Raw genomic sequence first — 19,570 nt, 5'->3', positions numbered from 1 at the left:
GAAGAGAAGAAAATGACAGAGCCTAGACAGACATCAGCACCTAGGATGTCATTTTGAATGCCATCTTAGTCCTAAGATACAACTATCTCATGCTTTAAGATACCAGTTACAGAACCCAACTGGTAACTGATTCTTGGTTCTTTCAGTTTAAAATTTAAACAGACCAATATATAAGACAGTGTCACCAAATACAGTTTGCAAAGGAGGTTCTGTCTGCCTTGTGGGAAACAGCACACTGCTGGTTGCGCTGTGGCATTACTCTTTGCTGTGGAAGAATGAGCCCAAGCCTCCACCTTGTTCCTCCCCGACACAGTATCATGAGAGACTAGACTAGTGGACCAGTGAGGTGTTTGGATCTTGAAAGGAGCTATATTCCAGCAAATCATACTTGAATGTTTTGGATATTCCTTGCTATAAATGAAGCTACTGTTCCTAGAAAATTACTGGAAAGAGTCACCAGTCACATTTTGACAGCATTTGAGTTTCAGGAGTGGCAGATGGCTTTCAGAGAGCAGTAATTATGTTCTGATCATCTGCAACTTAATCACCCTAGAAAACTACAGGAAAAACTAGGAATGCTGGATATTAAGTGTTGATATATTGCTTTAATCTAATATCTTACCAAATATTTCTCAACTGATCAAGAAAGTATGGATAAAGAAGCATGCAGAAATCAAGAGGGTGAACACTTGTGAATGGGCTTGCTTGGACATGCTTCCTCCAGTTCAGCAGAATATTATCTTGGCAAGAACATTAACACATGTGATTTTAGTGGAATTGATTTTGTTACTAATAGGTGAGGTTAGAAAGAAAATGAAGGTTACATGATTCCTCGTTTATGCAGGAAAAGCAAGTTACTTTTAAGAAAGTCAAAGCATCCTCAGGAAACAATTATACATGGATGTATATGTCGGACTGTGTGGGAGAACTCTTGGTGTGCTGGTGAATAGCGTGCTAGCTGGGCATGGTTCATTCATGCTCTTTTTTAAAAATCTATAAACACCCAGGTTTGGGAAAGTAGGACAAGTGTACTTGGGTAATATAGAACTTACCAATGTATCTTATCAGTGTGTGTGTGTGTGTGTGTGTGTGTGTGTGTGTGCAGGCTCAGAGTCCATCTCTACCCTAATTCTCCTTGCACTTAGGTTTCTCAGTTGTTGTGACAAATTGCAATCCTTAGACATATACTCTGTGTTTCTTCCCTATGAGCCCCTTCCCTTGGGAAGCATCAAATTCCCTCTCTACCTTTTGGAGCAGTTGCGAGAGCCCACTGTCTGGCAGTAAGAGAGGGAACTTGAGCTGTTAATAGAGCTAAAATGAATCTTAAAAATCTCCTGAGAGATTACAAATATGGCTTTTAACTCAGTCCCCATCTAAACTGGCCTTTTGATGCTTCCAGTTATTGATTCACCCAGGCAGGCAGCAAGCTGAGAGTGTGGTGGGTGGGGGAAGGTGAAGCATCTGGGAGGGCAAATATCCCTGACCTTGTTGTAATCTGCTCCCATTCTGTAAAGAGCCATCATGTCTAGAAAGTATCTTGAATTCTTGGTAAGTGTTAAATGAGTTTATTGTTAGCTGTGACACAATACTAGATCTAAACAGTTTAAAAGAGGGAAGATTTCTTTGAGTTCATTGAGTCCATGGTCACATGGCTCCACTGTGGGCCCCATCATGGAATGAGGGGTGTGGCAGAGGACAACTGTCTCCCTCTTGATGGTCAGGAAGCAGGAGAGGGTGAGGGAAAGGTGGGGACCTACTCCTCCACCAAAGCCCTGCCTCCCAGAGTGTATGACACCTTCTAGTAGCACCACAAAATGGAGACCAAGCTTTCCGCACACAAGCATTTGGGGAACATTCTAGATTTAAACTGTAAAAGCATTTATTAGAATAGAATCTGTGATTATTATAAGGAGACAGACACTCCTGCTCTGTTTGTAGAACTTTGAGGAATTGAAAGCCCAGAAAGGTAAAAGTGACTTATAAGCTATCCAGGACCTTGCCACACAAATTAATGAACTGTGTGCTGAAGCCAATAGGTTTCTCATGGTTGTGTCTTAAAGCAGAAGTGAAATTCTTTCTGTACTTTATCTATACCAGGGCAACAGTTTAGAAGTCTACGAGGGGTTGGGTAGGCCACAGAGATAGAGGGTTGCAGGGACCATGGCAGGCTAGAAGATACTTGTCTGTTCTGTTTAAAGGAGGTAATTCCTCTCCCATGTAGAGAGGCAGACCACCTCATTTTTCAAGGGAATATAGAAATAGGTCATCCTGGTATAGACTGAAAAAAACCATGATGGATGGGTAGATTTGGCCTGAGGGTCAAATGTGCTTCTAAAGGCAGCTGGCCAGTCGCCCTTTTGGACTGAGCATGCATGCTCAGTGAATAGCAACTGATAGCAATACGCCCCTTACAAAAATTTCAAGCCATTTTCCCCCTTAGTACTTTTGATGTCTTTTTCCTGTTTTACCTCAGGAGAGGAGAATCCTTAGGTAGTGCAATCCTGTCTCCCATTTCATGGCTTACTCTTAGGAAGATTTATTAATGAGAAGGAAGAAAAGGCAGAGGGAAGACAAGCGGGTGATCTCCTTTTGATTAATAAAGAACTGTCAGTGCATTCCTCATCTGTCACTTCTGATACTGTCAGGTCCATCTGGGACTTAACAGACTGAAGGTCTGTGGGAGCTTTGTCCCTGAGGCGGGGCAAATGAGCATCCATTTCCAGAGAAAGCCAGGGTCTCTTCTGCCTTCCTGTGACTATTGTCTGACTTCTGAAGAAGGCTTCTACAAAATTCTTTTCGGTTGCTGCTGTCTGAGGGTACTCAAGGGCTTAAAGAGTAAATAAGCTCAACGTCTAAGCATCTCTACTCGAGATGATTGCATTCATCACTGTTTCTACCTTATCTGCCTACCCAGCCTGGGTCAAAACATTAGCCACCTGCCATTTAAAATCATTAGCCACTCAGTTCATTTCTCTTTTTGATTCTCAAGACCCCTATGGCTAAATGCCTTTCAGTGTCCTGAAAGATTTTATCCAGTCCGTGCCTCCTGCCTTCCTACAATTTCCTGGTCCTCACCATGAGCTCCTTCTGCTTGGGACACTGACGCACTTGCTGTCCAACACTCTAGTTGCTCCCTCATGGGGCTTTTGCATTTGATGCCATGAACTCTTTCCCCATATAGCTACCCACCGTTTCACCCTTTGTCTGCTGAACATCGCAGTCTCTTCTGTCTCTCATTCCCTATCGTCACACTATCTCCCTCTTTTTTATAGAGCTTGTCCCCAGCCACTCCTATATGTTTTACTTATCTTCCCTCCCTGTAAGTCCCAAGACTGCAGAGATTTTTGCCTGTTTGGGAAGCTTTAAACAGTACCTAGACTTTGCTCATGCTAAGTCAGAGCTCTGCTGCTAAGCTACATCCCCAGCCCTTTGAGTTATGATTATGATTTCTGGTGTGACTTTTGTTTAAAATATTGCTGAGAAGGCTACCCATTTAGTCTATTGGCCTACCATGAATGAGACCCAGGTTCCTTCCCAAACTCTGGGAGGGGTCAGAGGAATGACACACAAAAATAATGATTCTTGTATGGTTTTGCTTTCCATATATATGAAAACTTTTTTTTTCCATTTGTGACTATCTATAGCTTGCAGCAACTTAGTAAAGGATGTTTTAAAGCAAATATTTTTGTTCCTACTTGACCAATCATCCCTTCAAAAACTTAAAATTATTGTTGAATATTGTTTATCATTATTTTCTGGTAAAGTTTTTATTCTTTAGATTCAATAAGAATTTAGGCTTTTGGGGTAAGGTTGTAGCTCAAGGGTACTTTGATCCCCTGGGAGGCAGGAGACCCTAGTGGAACTCCTGTGCTGCCAGAAAAAAAGAAAGAAAGAAAGAGAGAGAGACAGAGAGAGAGAGAGAGAGAGAGAGAGAGAGAAAGAAAGAAAGAAAGAAAGAAAGAAAGAAAGAAAGAAAGAAAGAAAGAAAGGAAGAACCTGCCTAACAACATGAAGGAGTTTGACAAGTGTTGACTATTCTCTGAGATCCTTTCTCCCTCTGTGCTAAGGATGATAGTGTTGCTTCTACTTGACAGATTTGACAGATGTAAACCTCGCTTTGGAATCATTAGTAGTTACTATTACTAATATTGCCATGAATGAATGGACTTTGCATTTTAAGTTTTCTGCATCAATTATGTTTTTTAAAAAAACAAAAACAAACAAAAAAGAAGGTCTCTTATAGCCCAGGCTGGCCTCAAACTCACTACAAACTTAAGGATAACCTTGAACATCCTCCTGCTACTACCTACTGAGGGCATGGCATGCATAGGCATGCATCCTCTGTGTCCTGTTTATGTGGTGTTGGAGATTGAACCTATAGCTTCATGCTAGGCAAGCACTCTACCAGCTCAGCTACATTCCCAGCCCCTCTGTGTCAGCTCAATTCCCTAAACATTTCTAAAAGTTTTTGGTGTTTCTCTCTACTGTCTTTGTTAAAACCACTGTATTAGTCACTTTTCTGTTGCTGTGATAGAAACACTGACCCAAGCAATTTATAGAAAGAAGGGTGTATTTGAGCTTATGCCAGGTGATTGAACTGCAAAACTGGAATGTCAGGTCTCCACCCAGGCCCTTAAAGGGGCTTTTCTTGCTACTGTAACAGTTACTAGAATATGAAGCCTCAGTTTTTAACCTATGAAGTAGGAGTATGGTAATTTTCCCCACTGAACTCACAGATAAATGTGAAGGTTTCATGAAGTAATAGGAAACATGCTTGTCAAATACTGGCCTTCTTATTCTGTATTCCAGACTCTGAGCTCCATGAGGGCAATGCTCATTCTTCATTCACTACTCTGTCCACCTGCAAAGAAGAGTACATCACAGTGGGTGTAGGACAGATGTAAGAAGTATTCAATAAAACCACCACGTTCCACCCCATGGCCCCCATAGGCTCATGACCATATGAAATGCAAAATGCATTTAGTCCAACTTTAAAAGTCCCCAAAGTCATTATAAGTCTCAATACTATTCAAAAGTCCACAGTCCAAATTCTCTTCTGAGGTTCAGGTAAATACCTTAACTGTAAGCCTCTATAAAATCAAAAGACAAATTACATACTCCCAACATACAGTGGAACCGAATACACATTACCATTCCAAAAGGGAGGAATGGAGGCATAATAAGGAAATACTGGACCAAAATAAGACCGAAAGCCAGCAGGGCAAACACCAAATCCAGTAGCTCCATGTCCAACTTCTGGGACTTTACTTCCAAAGGGCTTAGGTGGCTCAGCCTCTCTAGCTTTGCTGCGTGCAACACACATCTCTCTCTTGTGCTGGTACCACTCCCTGTATGCAGGTCTTCTTGTCAGTTGCCTCACAGCTCTGGCATCACAAACTTCTTGGGATCTCCATTGCCAACCAGGCTTCACCTTCACAGCTTCATGCAATGGCCTATCAGGGCCTTCTGTAGGCAGGGCCCTGCTTCATGCTGCTTGGCCTCCAAGGCTCTCTGAAATCTCAGAGGAAGAACTTATGACCCCCTCACTCTTCCATCTTTCATGCCTCTACAGCAAGCACCAGCTGAGCAACACTGCCAAGTTTGACTGCAAGTTCGGGGTGGACTCCAGCCTGCTTTATCCATTTTATAAGCTTTTCTCTTCAGCGGCCCCTGCAGCATTTTCCTTTCACAAGTGGGAGGCTTAACTGGGTGTGGTCTTGTCCTGGAGGCACTCTCTCTTTGTTTAAGTTTGACTCTCTAGGCCCCTCCTTAATCACTTTAATTTCCTTATCAATGGGATCCTCTTCTTCACATGCCAGGGCTCCAACATTTATCTTCCTAGTGCTCTTTCTCAATCCAAACTGTATTTCTTTCTGCCCCATTTGTGCTCTTTCATGGTAGATCTGCATAATATTCACCATTAATAGCCACACCACCATTTCTAGATTAGGTTGTCTTGAAATTTCTTCTGCCAGGAAAATTAGTCCATGGCTTTTCAACTTAGCCTCAGACAAGCTTTTTGGTTGAGGGCAGACTCCAGCCAGACTCTGCCAAAATATCCCAAGTGCTGCTTAAGTCCTTATTTCCCTTTGGAACTACATTGTTCTCAGCACTACTTTCTTCCAGGCGTTTACTAGAATGGCCTGTTAAGCTCCGCTTACAGCAATCAACCACTTTTCTAGCCCAACCTTCCAAAGTCTTCCACATTTCTTCAAAACCCGACATGGTCAGGTTCTTCACAGCCAACACCCCACTCCTGGTACCAATTACTGTCTTAGTTTGTTTCTCCATTGCTGTGACAAAACACTCTGACCAATACCAACTTGGGGAGGAAAAGGTTGATTTATTTTACATCTCCCAGGTCACAGTTCATCAGGGAGCCTAAGGTAGGAAATCAGGGCAGGAACCTGGAGGCAGGAGGTGGAACACAGGCCATGGAGGAACACTGCTTACTGGCTTGCTCCCTTGGCCCCTGCTCAGCCTGCTTTCTTAAGCAACACAGGCCCACCTGCCCAGGGGTGGCACCACCATCAAGAAGATGCCCCTCAGACATGGCCACAGGCCAGTCCAATAGAGGAAGTTCCCCAACTGAGGCTCCCTCAACCCAGGTGTGTCAAGTTGACACTAAAGCTATCCAGCACAACCACTGAACCTTCTTATTGGAATATAGATGCTCCCAGTCCTCTTCCCCACACCATCTCATTCAGCAGCCAGAACAAGCTATCTATAGTCCAAGTATTTGATTCTTTATTATTTATTCTCTAAAGTTCTTCTGTGGTTTCTATCATGCCTCTTCACATAAAACTCAATATTCAGGGCTGGAGAGATGGCTCATCGGTTAAGAGCACAGACTGCTCTTGCAGAGGACCCCGGTTCGATTCCCAGCATCCATATGGCAGCTACAAACTGTTCTTGACTCCAGTTCCAGGGGAATCCAATGCCCTCTTCTGACTTCCGTAGCATTGCATGACACGGGTACACTCACATACATGCAGGCAATACACTCATACACATAAAATAAAATAGTAAATATATGTATATATATATATATTATTATTATTATTTATTTTTTTTTTTTTGGTCTTTTTGAAGCAGGGTCTCTCTGTTGCCCCAGCTGTCCTGGAACTCACTATGTAGACCAGGCTGGACTTGAACTCACAGAGATCTGTGTAAATATATATTTTTTAAAACCCCTCAATATCCTTAAACCATTTCACAAAGCTCTGCTTGGTCTGACTGCAACATTAGTCAGGTCAGGGTCCTTCTTGACTTAGGACTTTGCTCTTCCCTCCTGATAGAATATTCTTTTGCTCTCATCCTTCATTTGGTTGATGTCCTCCTTACCAAGCTTTAACTGTCTCTTTCTCCACGTTCGTTCACTAGCTAAGTTCCCTATGGTTTTGCTTTCACTTACCACAGTAGCAATTAACACTTGAAGCAAGAACTTAATGGATACTTGTAAAGAAATAAGTGAAAACAGCACACAGATGTCTTGTACCCCAGAAATGGGAGCAATGTGATGTATAGCTCATTAATTAGTGATATGTTTTTCTCCACAGACGTTATTTTGGAGAGGATGATGGCGATATGTTTCCCAGAACAAGTAATACAACAGGTAAGGCTGCCAGGGTCCTTGTCCTTTCAAACCTTTGCTTCCTGTTGGTTATCATTCCCTTGATTGTGGCCCTTTAGGATCACAATGTCAGTCTCCTCAAATGTTCATGAGTTTCCAGATTTGCACATACTACTGTAGCATATAATTGCCATTGGACTTCCCCAGTGGGGATTTATATACTGAGTGTAATTGTGTACAGTGTAGTAAATCATAGCTCAAATACTTCTGTGAATTCTTCATGCTTTTAATAGGTCTGTGATTGCAAGATTGAAGTCACTTGTAAAATGATTAAAATAAATTCTGCCACCAAAATGAAATCTCTACCCTTTCATACCATTAAAATGGATATAATAATGATGCTAATCTCCGAGGTAAGATTAAGTGATAACAACCCTTAGTGCAGACCTTGCCAAGAATAAGCCCTTAGCAAATCTGCTCTTATGAATGTAGTCATAATAACAGCACACTATCACTGTACCAATGCCAGCCAGGGGCCTACTTCAATTGTAAAACCAAAGTAGAAACAACTTTCTCTTTTAATTTACTTTTTAAAATTTAGCATATGAAGTAATGGGTTTCATGATAGCATTTTTATGCAGTGTACTATTGGTCCTCATACCCCTCCCCGATCCTCCTGCCCCTCCCCCATCCTCCTGCCCCTCCCCCATCCTCTTGCCCCTCCCTCATCCTCCTGCCCCTCTCTCATCCTCCTGTCCCCTTGCTGCTGGTCCTCCTTCCTTTCTCTGGCAGCTCCCATTTCACTTTAATGCCACAGGTATTCTACCATCCTCCCCTCTTCCTCTCCACCTTAAGATCTCTTTTTCCCCCTTTCAAAGTCCTCTTTCTAGTTTCATGACCTATACTCACACTCCTAAACACATATATAAAAATTAAAATCTAGGGTCTGCCTTTAAGAGAAAGCATCTCTATTTATGTTTTGAGTCTGGGTTGAGACAGCTTTCTTTTGGGAAACATTTTTTCAAGACCTTGCCCCCAGTTTGAGGATTTCACTCATTTGCTAAATGGGTTTCCCTTTTTCTTAAATGGTTCATATGCTGAATAAGAAAGTAGGTCTTGGGGGCTGGAGAGATGGCTCAGCGATTAAGAGCACTGGCTGTTCTTGCAGAAGACCTAGTTTCAAATCCCAGCACCCACGTGGTGGCTAACAAGCATCCATATCTTCAGTTCCAGGGGATCCAACGCCCTCTTTTGTCCTCCACAGGCATTGCACAACATGGGTGCACTTAAACACATGCAGGCAATACACTCATACACAAAAAATAAAAATAAATTTTAAGAAAAGAAAGTAGGTCTTCAGTTGAATAAATTAAAGACTTCAACGTCCCTTAAGATTGCTATTCAAGAGGCCAGGGAGTCAGTGAAGTGCTTGTTGGTGTGCACTTGGGATGCCAGCACTGGAGAAGCAGAGACAGGAGGGTCCTTGGGGGCCCCTGGCCAGCCAGCCTTGTCCACCTGAGCTCCAGGCTAGTGAGAGGTCCTGTCACAGAAAACAAGACAGGTGGTGGCTGAGGAATAACTCCTAAGGTTGACCTCTGGCCTCTACACACATGTGCATAAACAAAAAGATTGGCATACAAAACTGTGTGTTAAATTCAGAAATTCTCATTGTTACCATATGATCTACTTACTTTTTTATTGTTCTGATAAACATCATGGCCAAAACCAAATTGGGGAGGAAAGGGTTTATTTGGCTTACATGTCCTGATCACAGTTCATCCTTGAGGGAAGTCAGGGCAGGAACTGAAGCACAGACCATACAGGAATGATGCTAATTAACTTGCTCAGTGGCCCACGCTCAGCCTGCTTTATACAACCCAGGACCACCTGCCCAGGGGTGGTACAGTGGGCTGGGCCTTCCTACATCACTCAAACCATCAAGAAAATGCCTCACAAACATTCCTACAGTCCAGTCTGGTAGGGAAAATTCCTCAATTGAGGTTCCCTCTTCCTGGTTTCATCAAGTTGACAACTAAGCTATCCAACACCCCATACTTAACATTCTGAGGGTCTGGGTCCTACATTCTGACTCAAGGATCCAAGGAAAGGAAATGAACAAAATCCAATGGCTGACAGGCACCTGGGAGGGTGCTGCCATTTGTTATTTTATGCATTCCATGTGAGAGCTCTGAGCAGAAGGATCATTATCCCCATCTTTACAGAAGCACTGAACCTTAGAAAAATGAAGAGATGAGCTTAAAACCTCCCAGTTTTCAGTTGTCAGGAGCAATCCCTGCTGTAAAGGCTGCTCACCCATCAGCCGCATCCCATTAATCTCACTGCAATCTATTTTTGTTCTAATTTATCATTTTTCCTCCACTCAGTAGCCTATTTAATTTCACCTAAATGTGAAAGAAATCATTTCTTCACATTTCTAATTTTAAAAATCACATTTACTTAGAACCTTCAGTGTGTCAACAATATAATAATTTGCCTTCACAAAATTGCATTACACTAACAAAACAGTTTTATACAAGCTGCATCAAAGACAATTGAAAATGGAAAAGTAATAACCACGTTCATATATGACTAATTTGTGCACAAATAAAACTAACTTTAAATTTCTCTTGTTTAAACCCCCACTTAGTTCTAGGCATCAAGGACAGGGCTATTTAATCATACGTGTAAAAAGTATGTTAATTTTATAAAGCTAAAAATGGGACTGGAGGGGCTAGAGAGATGGCTCAGCAGTTAAGAGCACTGACTGCTCTTGCAGAGGACCCGGGTTCGATTCCCAGCACCCACATGGTGGCTACTAACTGTCCTTAACTCCAGTTCCAGGGGGATCCAAAGTCCTCTTCTGACCTCTGTGGCATTGCATGACACGCACTCACATACATGCAGGCAATACACTCATACACATAAAATAAAAATAATAAATAAAATATTAAAAATAAAGTGATAGCTCTTAAAAAAAATGGAACTAGAGAGATGGCCCAGGAGTTAAGAGCACTGGTTGCTCTTTCAGAGGACCCATGTTCCGTTTCTAACACCTACCTGATGGTTAACAATGATCCCTAACTCTAGTTCCAGGAGATCCGACACCCTCATCTAGCCTCCGTGAGCATTAAACTCATGGGACACTTATATACATGCAGGCAAAACACTCATACACATAAAATAAAATTAATATTTTCTAAAAAGCTAAAGATTTCGGGCATGGCAGCACATGCCTTTAGTCCCAGCACTTGGAAGTAGAGGCAGGCGGACCTCTGTGAGTTCAAGGCCAGCCTGGTCTCCATAGCAAATCCAGGCCAGCTGCGGCTACAGGGAGACCCTGTCTCAAAAAGACCAAAAAAAAAGCTAAAGATACTGAGTGCAGGGTTCAGTTTAGAACAATTACCTTTCAGATGTTGCTCTTTAAAATCAATGATGTAACAGAGAATTAAACAACTTTGGGCAAGAAAACAATGCAACAACAAAACCTGTGCTGGAATCTGCTGATTGTCTTCATTTCCTTCACCACCTGTCTCTTCACAGCATCTTTCTGAGTTTTTTCTTCTTTTCCTTGTTTTCCCTCTGCTTCAGCAACTTTTTCTCTCTGCATAAAACTTTCTTTCCTCTCTCCCAGAATGCTACAATCACCTTTTTTTTTTTTTTTTTTTGTATTTTCCTTTATCTTAAAAGGCCTACCTTCCATCAGAGCCAGGTCCTGAAGGCTTCCCATAGCAATTATCCTTATTTCTCTTAGTTCCCTTACAAGGACAAGCCAGGATGGTCTCCTGTGATTTATGGATTGGGAGGGGGGCATATTTTCAGAACAAAAATAGAGTGAAGAAAAATACAGGAGCTTTGTTACCCTGGATCCTTGATTGTTCTCTCTCTCTCTTCTCTCTCTCTCTCTCTCTCTCTCTCTCTCTCTTTCTCTCTCTCTCTTTAAGAATAGTAGAAGTTTTCATTTCTGTTTCGTGATTGGCTTGTTCACCTTTATTCTTTCTTCAAACTTTCCTTTCCATTTAGCTCACATGAATTTAAATCTTTTCTGAGCATTTGAAAACCTCATAATAAAGTGATGGAAGCATGCCAGTCCTTTATCTTGGGCTCTGTGCTCCTCAGCTTTCTGTCCCATGACATAGTATCTAAAAAGATCAACTTGAAAGGAAGATTTATTTTGGCTCATGGTTTCAGGGATTCCAGTCCCCAATTGCTTGGTTCTGTTTCTTATCTGTCCTGTGTGAGGTAGCACATCACAGCAGGCATGCATGGCAGAGGAAGTGGCTCACCTCATGGCGGCTGAGAAGCAAAGAGACAGAAAGAAGGAGCCAGAGTTCCGATATTCCGTTCAAGGGCATGTCCCTATCTTCTGTCTAGCAAGTCCCACCTCCTAAAGGTCCTACCTCCTCCCAGTGGCACCACAAGCTAGCCACCAAGCCTTTAGCATATGAGTCTTTGATGGATACTTAAGATTCAAACTATAATATGATCCTTCAAAGTTTACAAAAAGAAAGGAAGGATTGAAGGAAGGAAGGAAAGGAGGGAGGGAGGGAGGGAAGGAGGAAGGAAGGAAAGACAAAGACAGGAAGGAAGAGAGTCCAAAAGGAAGGAAGGAAGGGAGGGAGGGAGGGAGGGAGGAAGGAAAGACAAAGAAAGACAGGAAGGAAGGAAGAGAGAGAAAAAGGAAGGAAGGAAGGAAGGAAGGAAGGAAGGGAGGGAGGGAGGGAGGAAGGAAGGAAAAGAAAGGGAACATAGGGTGACAGTTTGCCTCTTGCTCCTTAGTACCTCTGTCCCTGTGTCTCCATAACCTCTTGATGGGGTCAGGGCCATCCAGAGCTCCTTTGCTCCAATTTAAATAACAGTTTAGGCTGGCCTTTCATCCCAGCCCTTGAGACACAGAGGCAGGCAGAGCTCTGTGAAATAGAAGCCAGCCTGAGCTACATAGTGAGTTCCAGGCCGTGGAGATCCTGTCTCAAAAAGCAAAATATAAATAAATAATAAATAAATAAATAAGCTGAGTCTCATTGTTGCCTTCTGTCAGCCAAGACAAGATCTAGTTTTCTACATTTTTTGCCTCAGAGCACAGTCCTGGCTGTCTGCTGTGCCTCCTCTGTGGTCCTCCCTCCCCTCCAACACCTCCCATATCTCCCCATTGCTTTTTTCTGACAACTTCATGTACTCTCTTTTTTCTTTCTTTCTTTCTTTCTTTCTTTCTTTCTTTCTTTCTTTCTTTCTTTCTTTCTTTCTTTCTTTCTTTCTTTTGTTCATTCTTTTTAAATGGGGCTTTTTGCTACTCTAACATTCCCCCTCTGAAGAGGTAACCCTAAAATCTTTTAGGGATTAGAGAAGAGCTCCCAAATACTTTTGTCGTTTAAAAAAATATATTTTATTTATTTTTACTTTATGTGAATGAGTGTATTGCCTGTATGTATGTGAGTGCACCTGTGTTGTGCAATGCCGAGGGGGTCAGAGAAGGGCTTCGGATTCCCCTGGAACTGGAGTTAAGGATGGTTTGTAGCCACCATATGGGTGCTGGGAATTGAACCTGGGTCCTCTGCAAGAGCAGTCAGTGCTCTTAACTGCTGAGCCATCTCTCCAGCCCCATTTTTGTCATTTTTTGTTTTTGGTACAGAGTATGTTGCTAAGGGGCCCAAGGACATTGTGAGTTTTAGTCAAGAAACTGGCTACTTTTCTTTGGGGTCTTTTTTTACCCTAACTGCCTAGCAAATTCCTTCCTCCTATTCTTACCACACCATCCTCTGAAGAGGTTACCCAAATTGCTGATAGAGAATCAGGACGTAGACCACTCTGGCTTTTTCCATGCTGAACAGGGATGCAGGGTGAGGCAATTGGGGTACCCCTTCAGTGGGTCTATCTAAAAGACTCCCAAATTACATAACTCTTCTCTATAAGGAGAAAAGAAAGGCTTTGACTGGTGAATAGGGGATGTGAAGGAGAAGTAAAGGCAAGAGTAGTTAGCATTACAAATTCTAGACAGGGAACCAGAAAAAGTCAGAACCTTCTTTCACATCAGTGCTCTGAAGACTCAGCATCACACGTGGCTGTATGCGGTGCCAAGAAGGCAGGAGAGGAAAAGCAAAGCGTTGCCAGGTCTAGCTTCCGAATGCCTGTAGTATCATTTTTATCTTGTTTTGTTGGTCAATCAAGGGGGTGGATAAATGGTCTATACTTGATCAGAGGAATATAAGAATCACATTGCAAAGAGGCACAGACACAAACTATGCCAGGATACTGAACGTAAATCCTTTCTATGTGGGCTAAAATTGGTTTGTGTTTCACAGAAACTAAATTCTGCTGCAATGTGTCAGAACAGTCCTGCTGCCTTTATTACATAAACGTCTGTTATCGTTCTGTTTCACTGACAGCTTTTCTTAGCGACACAAAAGATAGAGGCCCTCCAGTTCAGTCACAGGCCTGGAGAAATGGTGAGAAGGTTCCCTTTGGGCAGACACACTCCTTGAGAGCATTTGAGAAGCCCCCTCAGGTGCAGACCCAGGCTCTTCGAGACTTTGAGAAGGTAAGACATGGGTGTGAGGATTCTAATCCCAATTAGAAGCAAGGATATGGAATACTAATGTTTTATAAAAATATGGCCTATATATAACATCGTAATTGTGTTCCTTTCAAAAATATATGCTCCCAAAAGCACGTGCTGTTAGCCAGATGCTGGACTGTGGTTTTTGGACAATTAATTGCTTGTACCAATGAATTCTGTTTTAGCATTATCTTCCTGGTTCACTTCTCAGATAAACACAGGAAGTTTAAACGACACCCTGAGAAGTTGTAGTTTCAATATTATGAGCCTCAGTCCAGTGAGCTAGCATTATTTTCTCTGTAGCTAGCTTGGACCATTCCAGAAAGCCAGGTACTATCTGTTGTATGAGGGAACTCAGAACCACTCATTTTTTAACAAGAATCTGGCAGAATTGCTTGAAACTCCTTGATTGTCTTTAGAGTTGGCTAACAGCAAAAACTGATAACCTAATAAAGATATCCAGGGACCTGTGAGCCAGGTTGACCCTAGGAAGTCTATACAGTAGAACCTGTCTAGTGGGATTTATATAGTCAAGAAAGAGGCACTCAGAATTTAACACCCATGTTCTAAAAAAAGAAACAGCTCTTTGATGCCCCCTGCGGGACAACCCGAGGAGCAGATCTCACTTGAGTACTGCGTGCTTAGGTCTTCAGTTAAGTGGGTTTCTTTTTAATCTTCATCCGATAGCTTAGAACATGAAACAATGAGATCACATTTTCAAAAACCACCGTTTTACAATGGGTTCATTGTTGACTTTCCTCAGCTTGTAACTACAAATGTTCACTGGGACTTCAAATAGATCCTACCAGATATTTCTGTGGGCAGTAACGCCCCATGTGAACATGTGCCTAAGAACTGAACAGCTTGCTTACTCTTGGTCTTATTTGCTCAGAGTTGTCATGGATACTGGTGTTTTTTAAGGCATAGAGAGTCTTCAGGAATATTCAATGACTTCTGAAGACGGACGCTCTGAACAGCTGTGTGCGGTGGTAGGAAGTGGGGGCAGCACCTCCACCCCCCTCCTTTTTCCCACCTTTTGGATCTGCTACTGCACAAAGATTGAGACTTTCTGCAGAGTGTCTCGGAGCTGTGTGGGGTGCCCCTGAAAGGCAGTCTGTGCACATGCGCCTTTGGTCGAGAGGTGATTGGGAGCATAGGAATGAGGGCTATTGCATCCACGGGAAGGAGGGATGGCTGGATGCTGTGGGGCTGAGCTGTGGGACCAGCAGGGTCGGCTGACTTTCAAATATCACTCTCAAGTCCTTTTCTCTTAGAGTTTAGGTCTTATATCTTGGGTTAGTCCTTACTTTTCAATGCTGAGAATCACCATCAGAAATGAAGCTGTGATGGAGAGAATCCGAAGCATTTTAAATCCTTCCCCTCTGTGTGTTAAGAGATAAGTAACAAGACAAAATTGCCAACCTACCAAGTACAAATACACGTGTTCATCCTTAAACCCTTCGGTCCATCTTGTAGACGTGATGCACTTCTGCAAGACACTTGAAAATCAGGAGAAACATTGTAGAAAAGCGTATCATTGCTGGAGGATCAGGATATTCCACACCCCCCCCCCAAAAAATGGAAAAATAGCAAGACATGTTCTATACATTCTAAAATATGCATTCCATAGCCTTAGATTGACGGGGGATGGGTGGCTGCTCTCCAGGAAAGGAAGAGATATGCTGAAGATTTTGTACCAGAAGAGGGCTTCAGAAGAGGATTTGAAGAGAAAATCAAAGGAGTATAGGCTTGGGATGAGTGGCCTGGATTCATCCTTATTCATGCGATGAATATTTGGTCAGTTTAAGTAAGCCACTATTCCTGCCCTTAGTTTCAGTATAAGAAATACAGACAATGCATTGCTTACCGATGTAAGGTGACAGGTATTTTCACGGAGATAAGAACAGTATACATTGAGATTTTGCAAAACTATATCTAATTTTATTAAAGAGCTATGGAAGGGCTTCCTGTCAGAGAACAGCTGTAATAGGGACTGTACACTGAGATCTCCAAAGCTGAGTTCAAGTTTGATAGTCAGAGGCACTGTAAAATTCTAGACAAAGAGAAAATCAGGGGAAAGGAAGAAATTCAATTCATAGATTGACAGTGAGAAAGAGACTGTGTTAGAAGGAGATAAGAAGGGAGTCTGAACAAGGAGGGAGTATTAAAGGTACTGACTCGGTAAAAAGTAATTCATCCGTAATATGAAAGTATTTGCTGAGGCAGGAACTCTAGGGAGTAATCTAAGGAGTTACTTCAATTGCAAAGTGTTCTGTATGGTCTAGAGTGATCTATTATAGTCATATTTTCTGTTTTGAATGTGTTTATTAAATATATAACAAGACAAAGTAAAATAACAAATAGCAAGAGATAGATGATAGATAGATGATTGATAGGTAGATGATAGATATATGATAGACAGATAGACAGATGGCAAGACATATCAAATTAGGTACTCAAAATATCCAGCGGCAATCCACTGGGGAAGTTCTGTTGAGCCAGTTAGCTGGAATCCCCAATGGTGCTTTCTCTTCATGGCCAAACATCCCATGGCTGAACTTTTAGCTTTTCTTTCCCACTATCAGGAGTTTTATATCATGGGACAAGCAATAGCAACCTCCGTTGGAAATAGTTTGCCTTCTAGCTGTTCTCAAGGGCACAGTGTTTTTACTCGCGGGTTGTTTTACTGCTCTCTTTCCTCCCTGTCACAGAGTTGGGGGTGGGACGGGCAGCCCATTCCGAGATAAAGAGTCTTGGAGGACACTTGGCATAAACATGCTTGGGTCTGAAGTGAGTGGGGTGTATCCCCCCTTCCAGAGCCATCTCCTCATTGAACTCAAACAGCACATGACAATTTACCAGCATAATGTACAATATACAGAATAAGATACAATAGATAAAAAAATATAAATACAGGCATGTTATGATGTTACAGAACCCAAACAAAATGGGTCAGTTAACAAGTGAAAACGACAATTGACATTAATGTAGAAAAAAAGGGACAAATGGGGCAAAACTTTAATAATCCAGTGGCTTTCTTTTTCTGTTTGTTCATTCTCTGCACTCAACAGTAAATTGGGGTGGAAATGACACCCTGGGGGGGACTCAGAAATGACCTGCACAATTGACTTGCTGAACCTCACTCTTTCTGGTATGTTTGTCAGCTGAGACCAGTGGGGTCGATGAAAGAGAGTGTTACTTAGAACATGTGCTACTTTTGTGTTTTTGAATAAATGACTTAATTTTTTTTTAACCTTGTTGGCTTTGTCTTGTTGTTATAAATGGGGCTCCCCACCCCTGAAGACTCATTGATAGAGGATCTCTATCCTTTTCAGAGCTGTGCACTTGAGCAGTGGTTCTCAGAAACTGCCTTACTATGTCTTTGTCAAACATCATTCTCTCCATTTTTTAAATGAAAGAACCAGAGGCTCACAGAAATTGTGACTTTTTCATGGTCTTACAGTTTATATACAATGATAGTAAATCAGAAATAATTCTTACCTATAAATGACCATAGTTACAAGTTGAGATGTAGTTCCTTCTTACTGAGAAAATGTTTTCTGGATTCTGACAGCTGCCATCCGAGCCCCAGCATCTCTGGGATGATGACTGCGGGGCAGCTCATAGAGAGTACCAGCTATGATTTGGAATCACTATGCATCAGCTACTGAGATGCACTATATTCTCTCATTTCCTGTTCACAATCCTCTAAAGGAATTGGTATCCTAGTTACAAATGAGGAACTAAAGGCATAAAGAATATCAGAGACTTGCTAAATATCTCATAATAGGAGGCCGAAAACACTTGTCCTTTTTAAAAAAAAAAAAGATATATTTTTATTATTTTAAATTTTTGTGGGGGGTGGTAGGGAGTGGGGAATATGTGACGGTATGTCCTCTTAACCATTGAGCCATCTCTCAGCTTTGACCCACTTGTCCTTTTTGTGACCTAAAACACAAAATATGTTCTTTTTTTTGGTCTTTTTGAGACCTCAGCTAGCCTGGAACTTCTTTGTAGATCAGGCTGGCCTTGAACTCAACAAAATATGTTTTAGGTTGGGGAGCTTAGTTGGTAAAAGTCTGGTGCTGATGGAGGTTTAAAACAGGCATTCTGCAGTCATGGGATGAAGAATGGGTAGTTGTCCTCGAAGGAAGGCACATGTTGAAAATTTTGTGTCTGAAGAGGGCTTCATGCTTCTAGGGTTTGAAGAGAAAGTCAGAGAAATACAGGATTGGGATGGGCATTTGGGAATGGATCCTAAGTTCTTCCTGTCAAAGTTGATACAGATTAGAATTCTACCAGACTTCTCCAGCTATGCTGAAAATTACTTTTGTACCCTAATATTATCACATGCATTTTATTGCATTGATTCTAAGCCATTTGCTCTTTCATTCTTCTGTATCCTTATTCCCTACAACTACTGAAGATTAATCATTCCAGGGGATTTGTATTTCTCTTGTCATGACTTGGTATTCACCATAAGTGAATGATTCGAAGGCGGGTATTGGTGTGTTGGCTGATCCAGTAGGTAGAAAACTGGGACATGTATTTTTCACCTAAATTGGAATGATGATATTAGAAATAGGGATGGATTAGAAATAGGAATTAGGAATGGAAAGAAGCAGAGACTTTAAAAATGATATTTGATGGGGCTAATTAAGAAAATTGAATTAGTAGCAAATAACGGATACTGTTCATTGCATACTTTTATATGCTAGATGCTTTTCTGCATCTATAATATTTTAATTATTTCCAGTTCATCTTCTGAACTTAGGATATAGATATTAGTATTACATTCCTTATACCAGCAGAGAGACCAAAGTTCAAATAATTTGCTCAAAATTATACAGTTATAAAGAGCCAAGACAACTCCACTGATTCCAAGTTTCTTGGGGAATGAAAGGACCATTCAGAGCAGGGAGGTTCAAGTTGGCAGTGTGTACAATGTGGCTTTATGCACAGAATCAAGACAGCCCAAACCACCAAAGAGCCATGGAGGGTGGGTATCTTTGGCCATAAAGTCAAGAGAAGGCCTCCGCTCCTGCTCCGCATTCACCCATGTCCTCATAATGTGGCCTTTAACGTGAATATGCCAGCAAAACCAACTGCAGTGTTCTCTAGCTCTAACTGAAGCCAGCTTTCCCTGGCAGGCTGCTGGAGCTAACCACAGTGACTCAGCCTCCTGAGGTCCTGCCCATCCTGGCAAACTTTTCCACTTAGACCATGAAGTCTGTAGAAGAAAATAAAAGAAGAAAAAAAACTACAATGGAGAGAATTTTTACCTTTTCTTCCTTCATGGAATGGAACTATCATGGTGTGGGTGTCTTTAGCCAATTAGTGAATCTGGGTCATGCCTCTGCTGCCTTTAGGTTCTGAGGTTTTGGTGCTTCTTGACTATTTTTCTATGATTACAGCCTTGGAAAATTAATGCTACTGACAAACTACAT

General features: G+C 41.9%; 1 protein-coding gene across 4 annotated transcripts in view; it reads left to right on the top strand.

The window, feature by feature from the left end:
- LOC103731999 (myomegalin) overlaps positions 1-19,570 on the top strand; it is a 243,565-nt gene that overhangs the window by 51,289 nt on the left and 172,706 nt on the right. For all 4 annotated transcript variants that reach the window (XM_008830514.2, XM_008830515.2, XM_017797497.2 and 1 more), the window contains exons 2-3: positions 7,560-7,615; positions 13,954-14,105. In XM_008830514.2, the coding sequence (XP_008828736.1) occupies positions 7,560-7,615; positions 13,954-14,105 (208 nt within the window). The remainder of the gene's footprint in view (positions 1-7,559; positions 7,616-13,953; positions 14,106-19,570) is intronic.

Source organism: Nannospalax galili, unplaced genomic scaffold, assembly GCF_000622305.1.
Source record: "Nannospalax galili isolate Female #2095 unplaced genomic scaffold, S.galili_v1.0 scaffold455, whole genome shotgun sequence".
In the NCBI taxonomy this organism is placed as follows: Eukaryota; Metazoa; Chordata; class Mammalia; order Rodentia; family Spalacidae; genus Nannospalax; species Nannospalax galili.
This window is presented reverse-complemented; position numbering and strand designations above follow the sequence as displayed.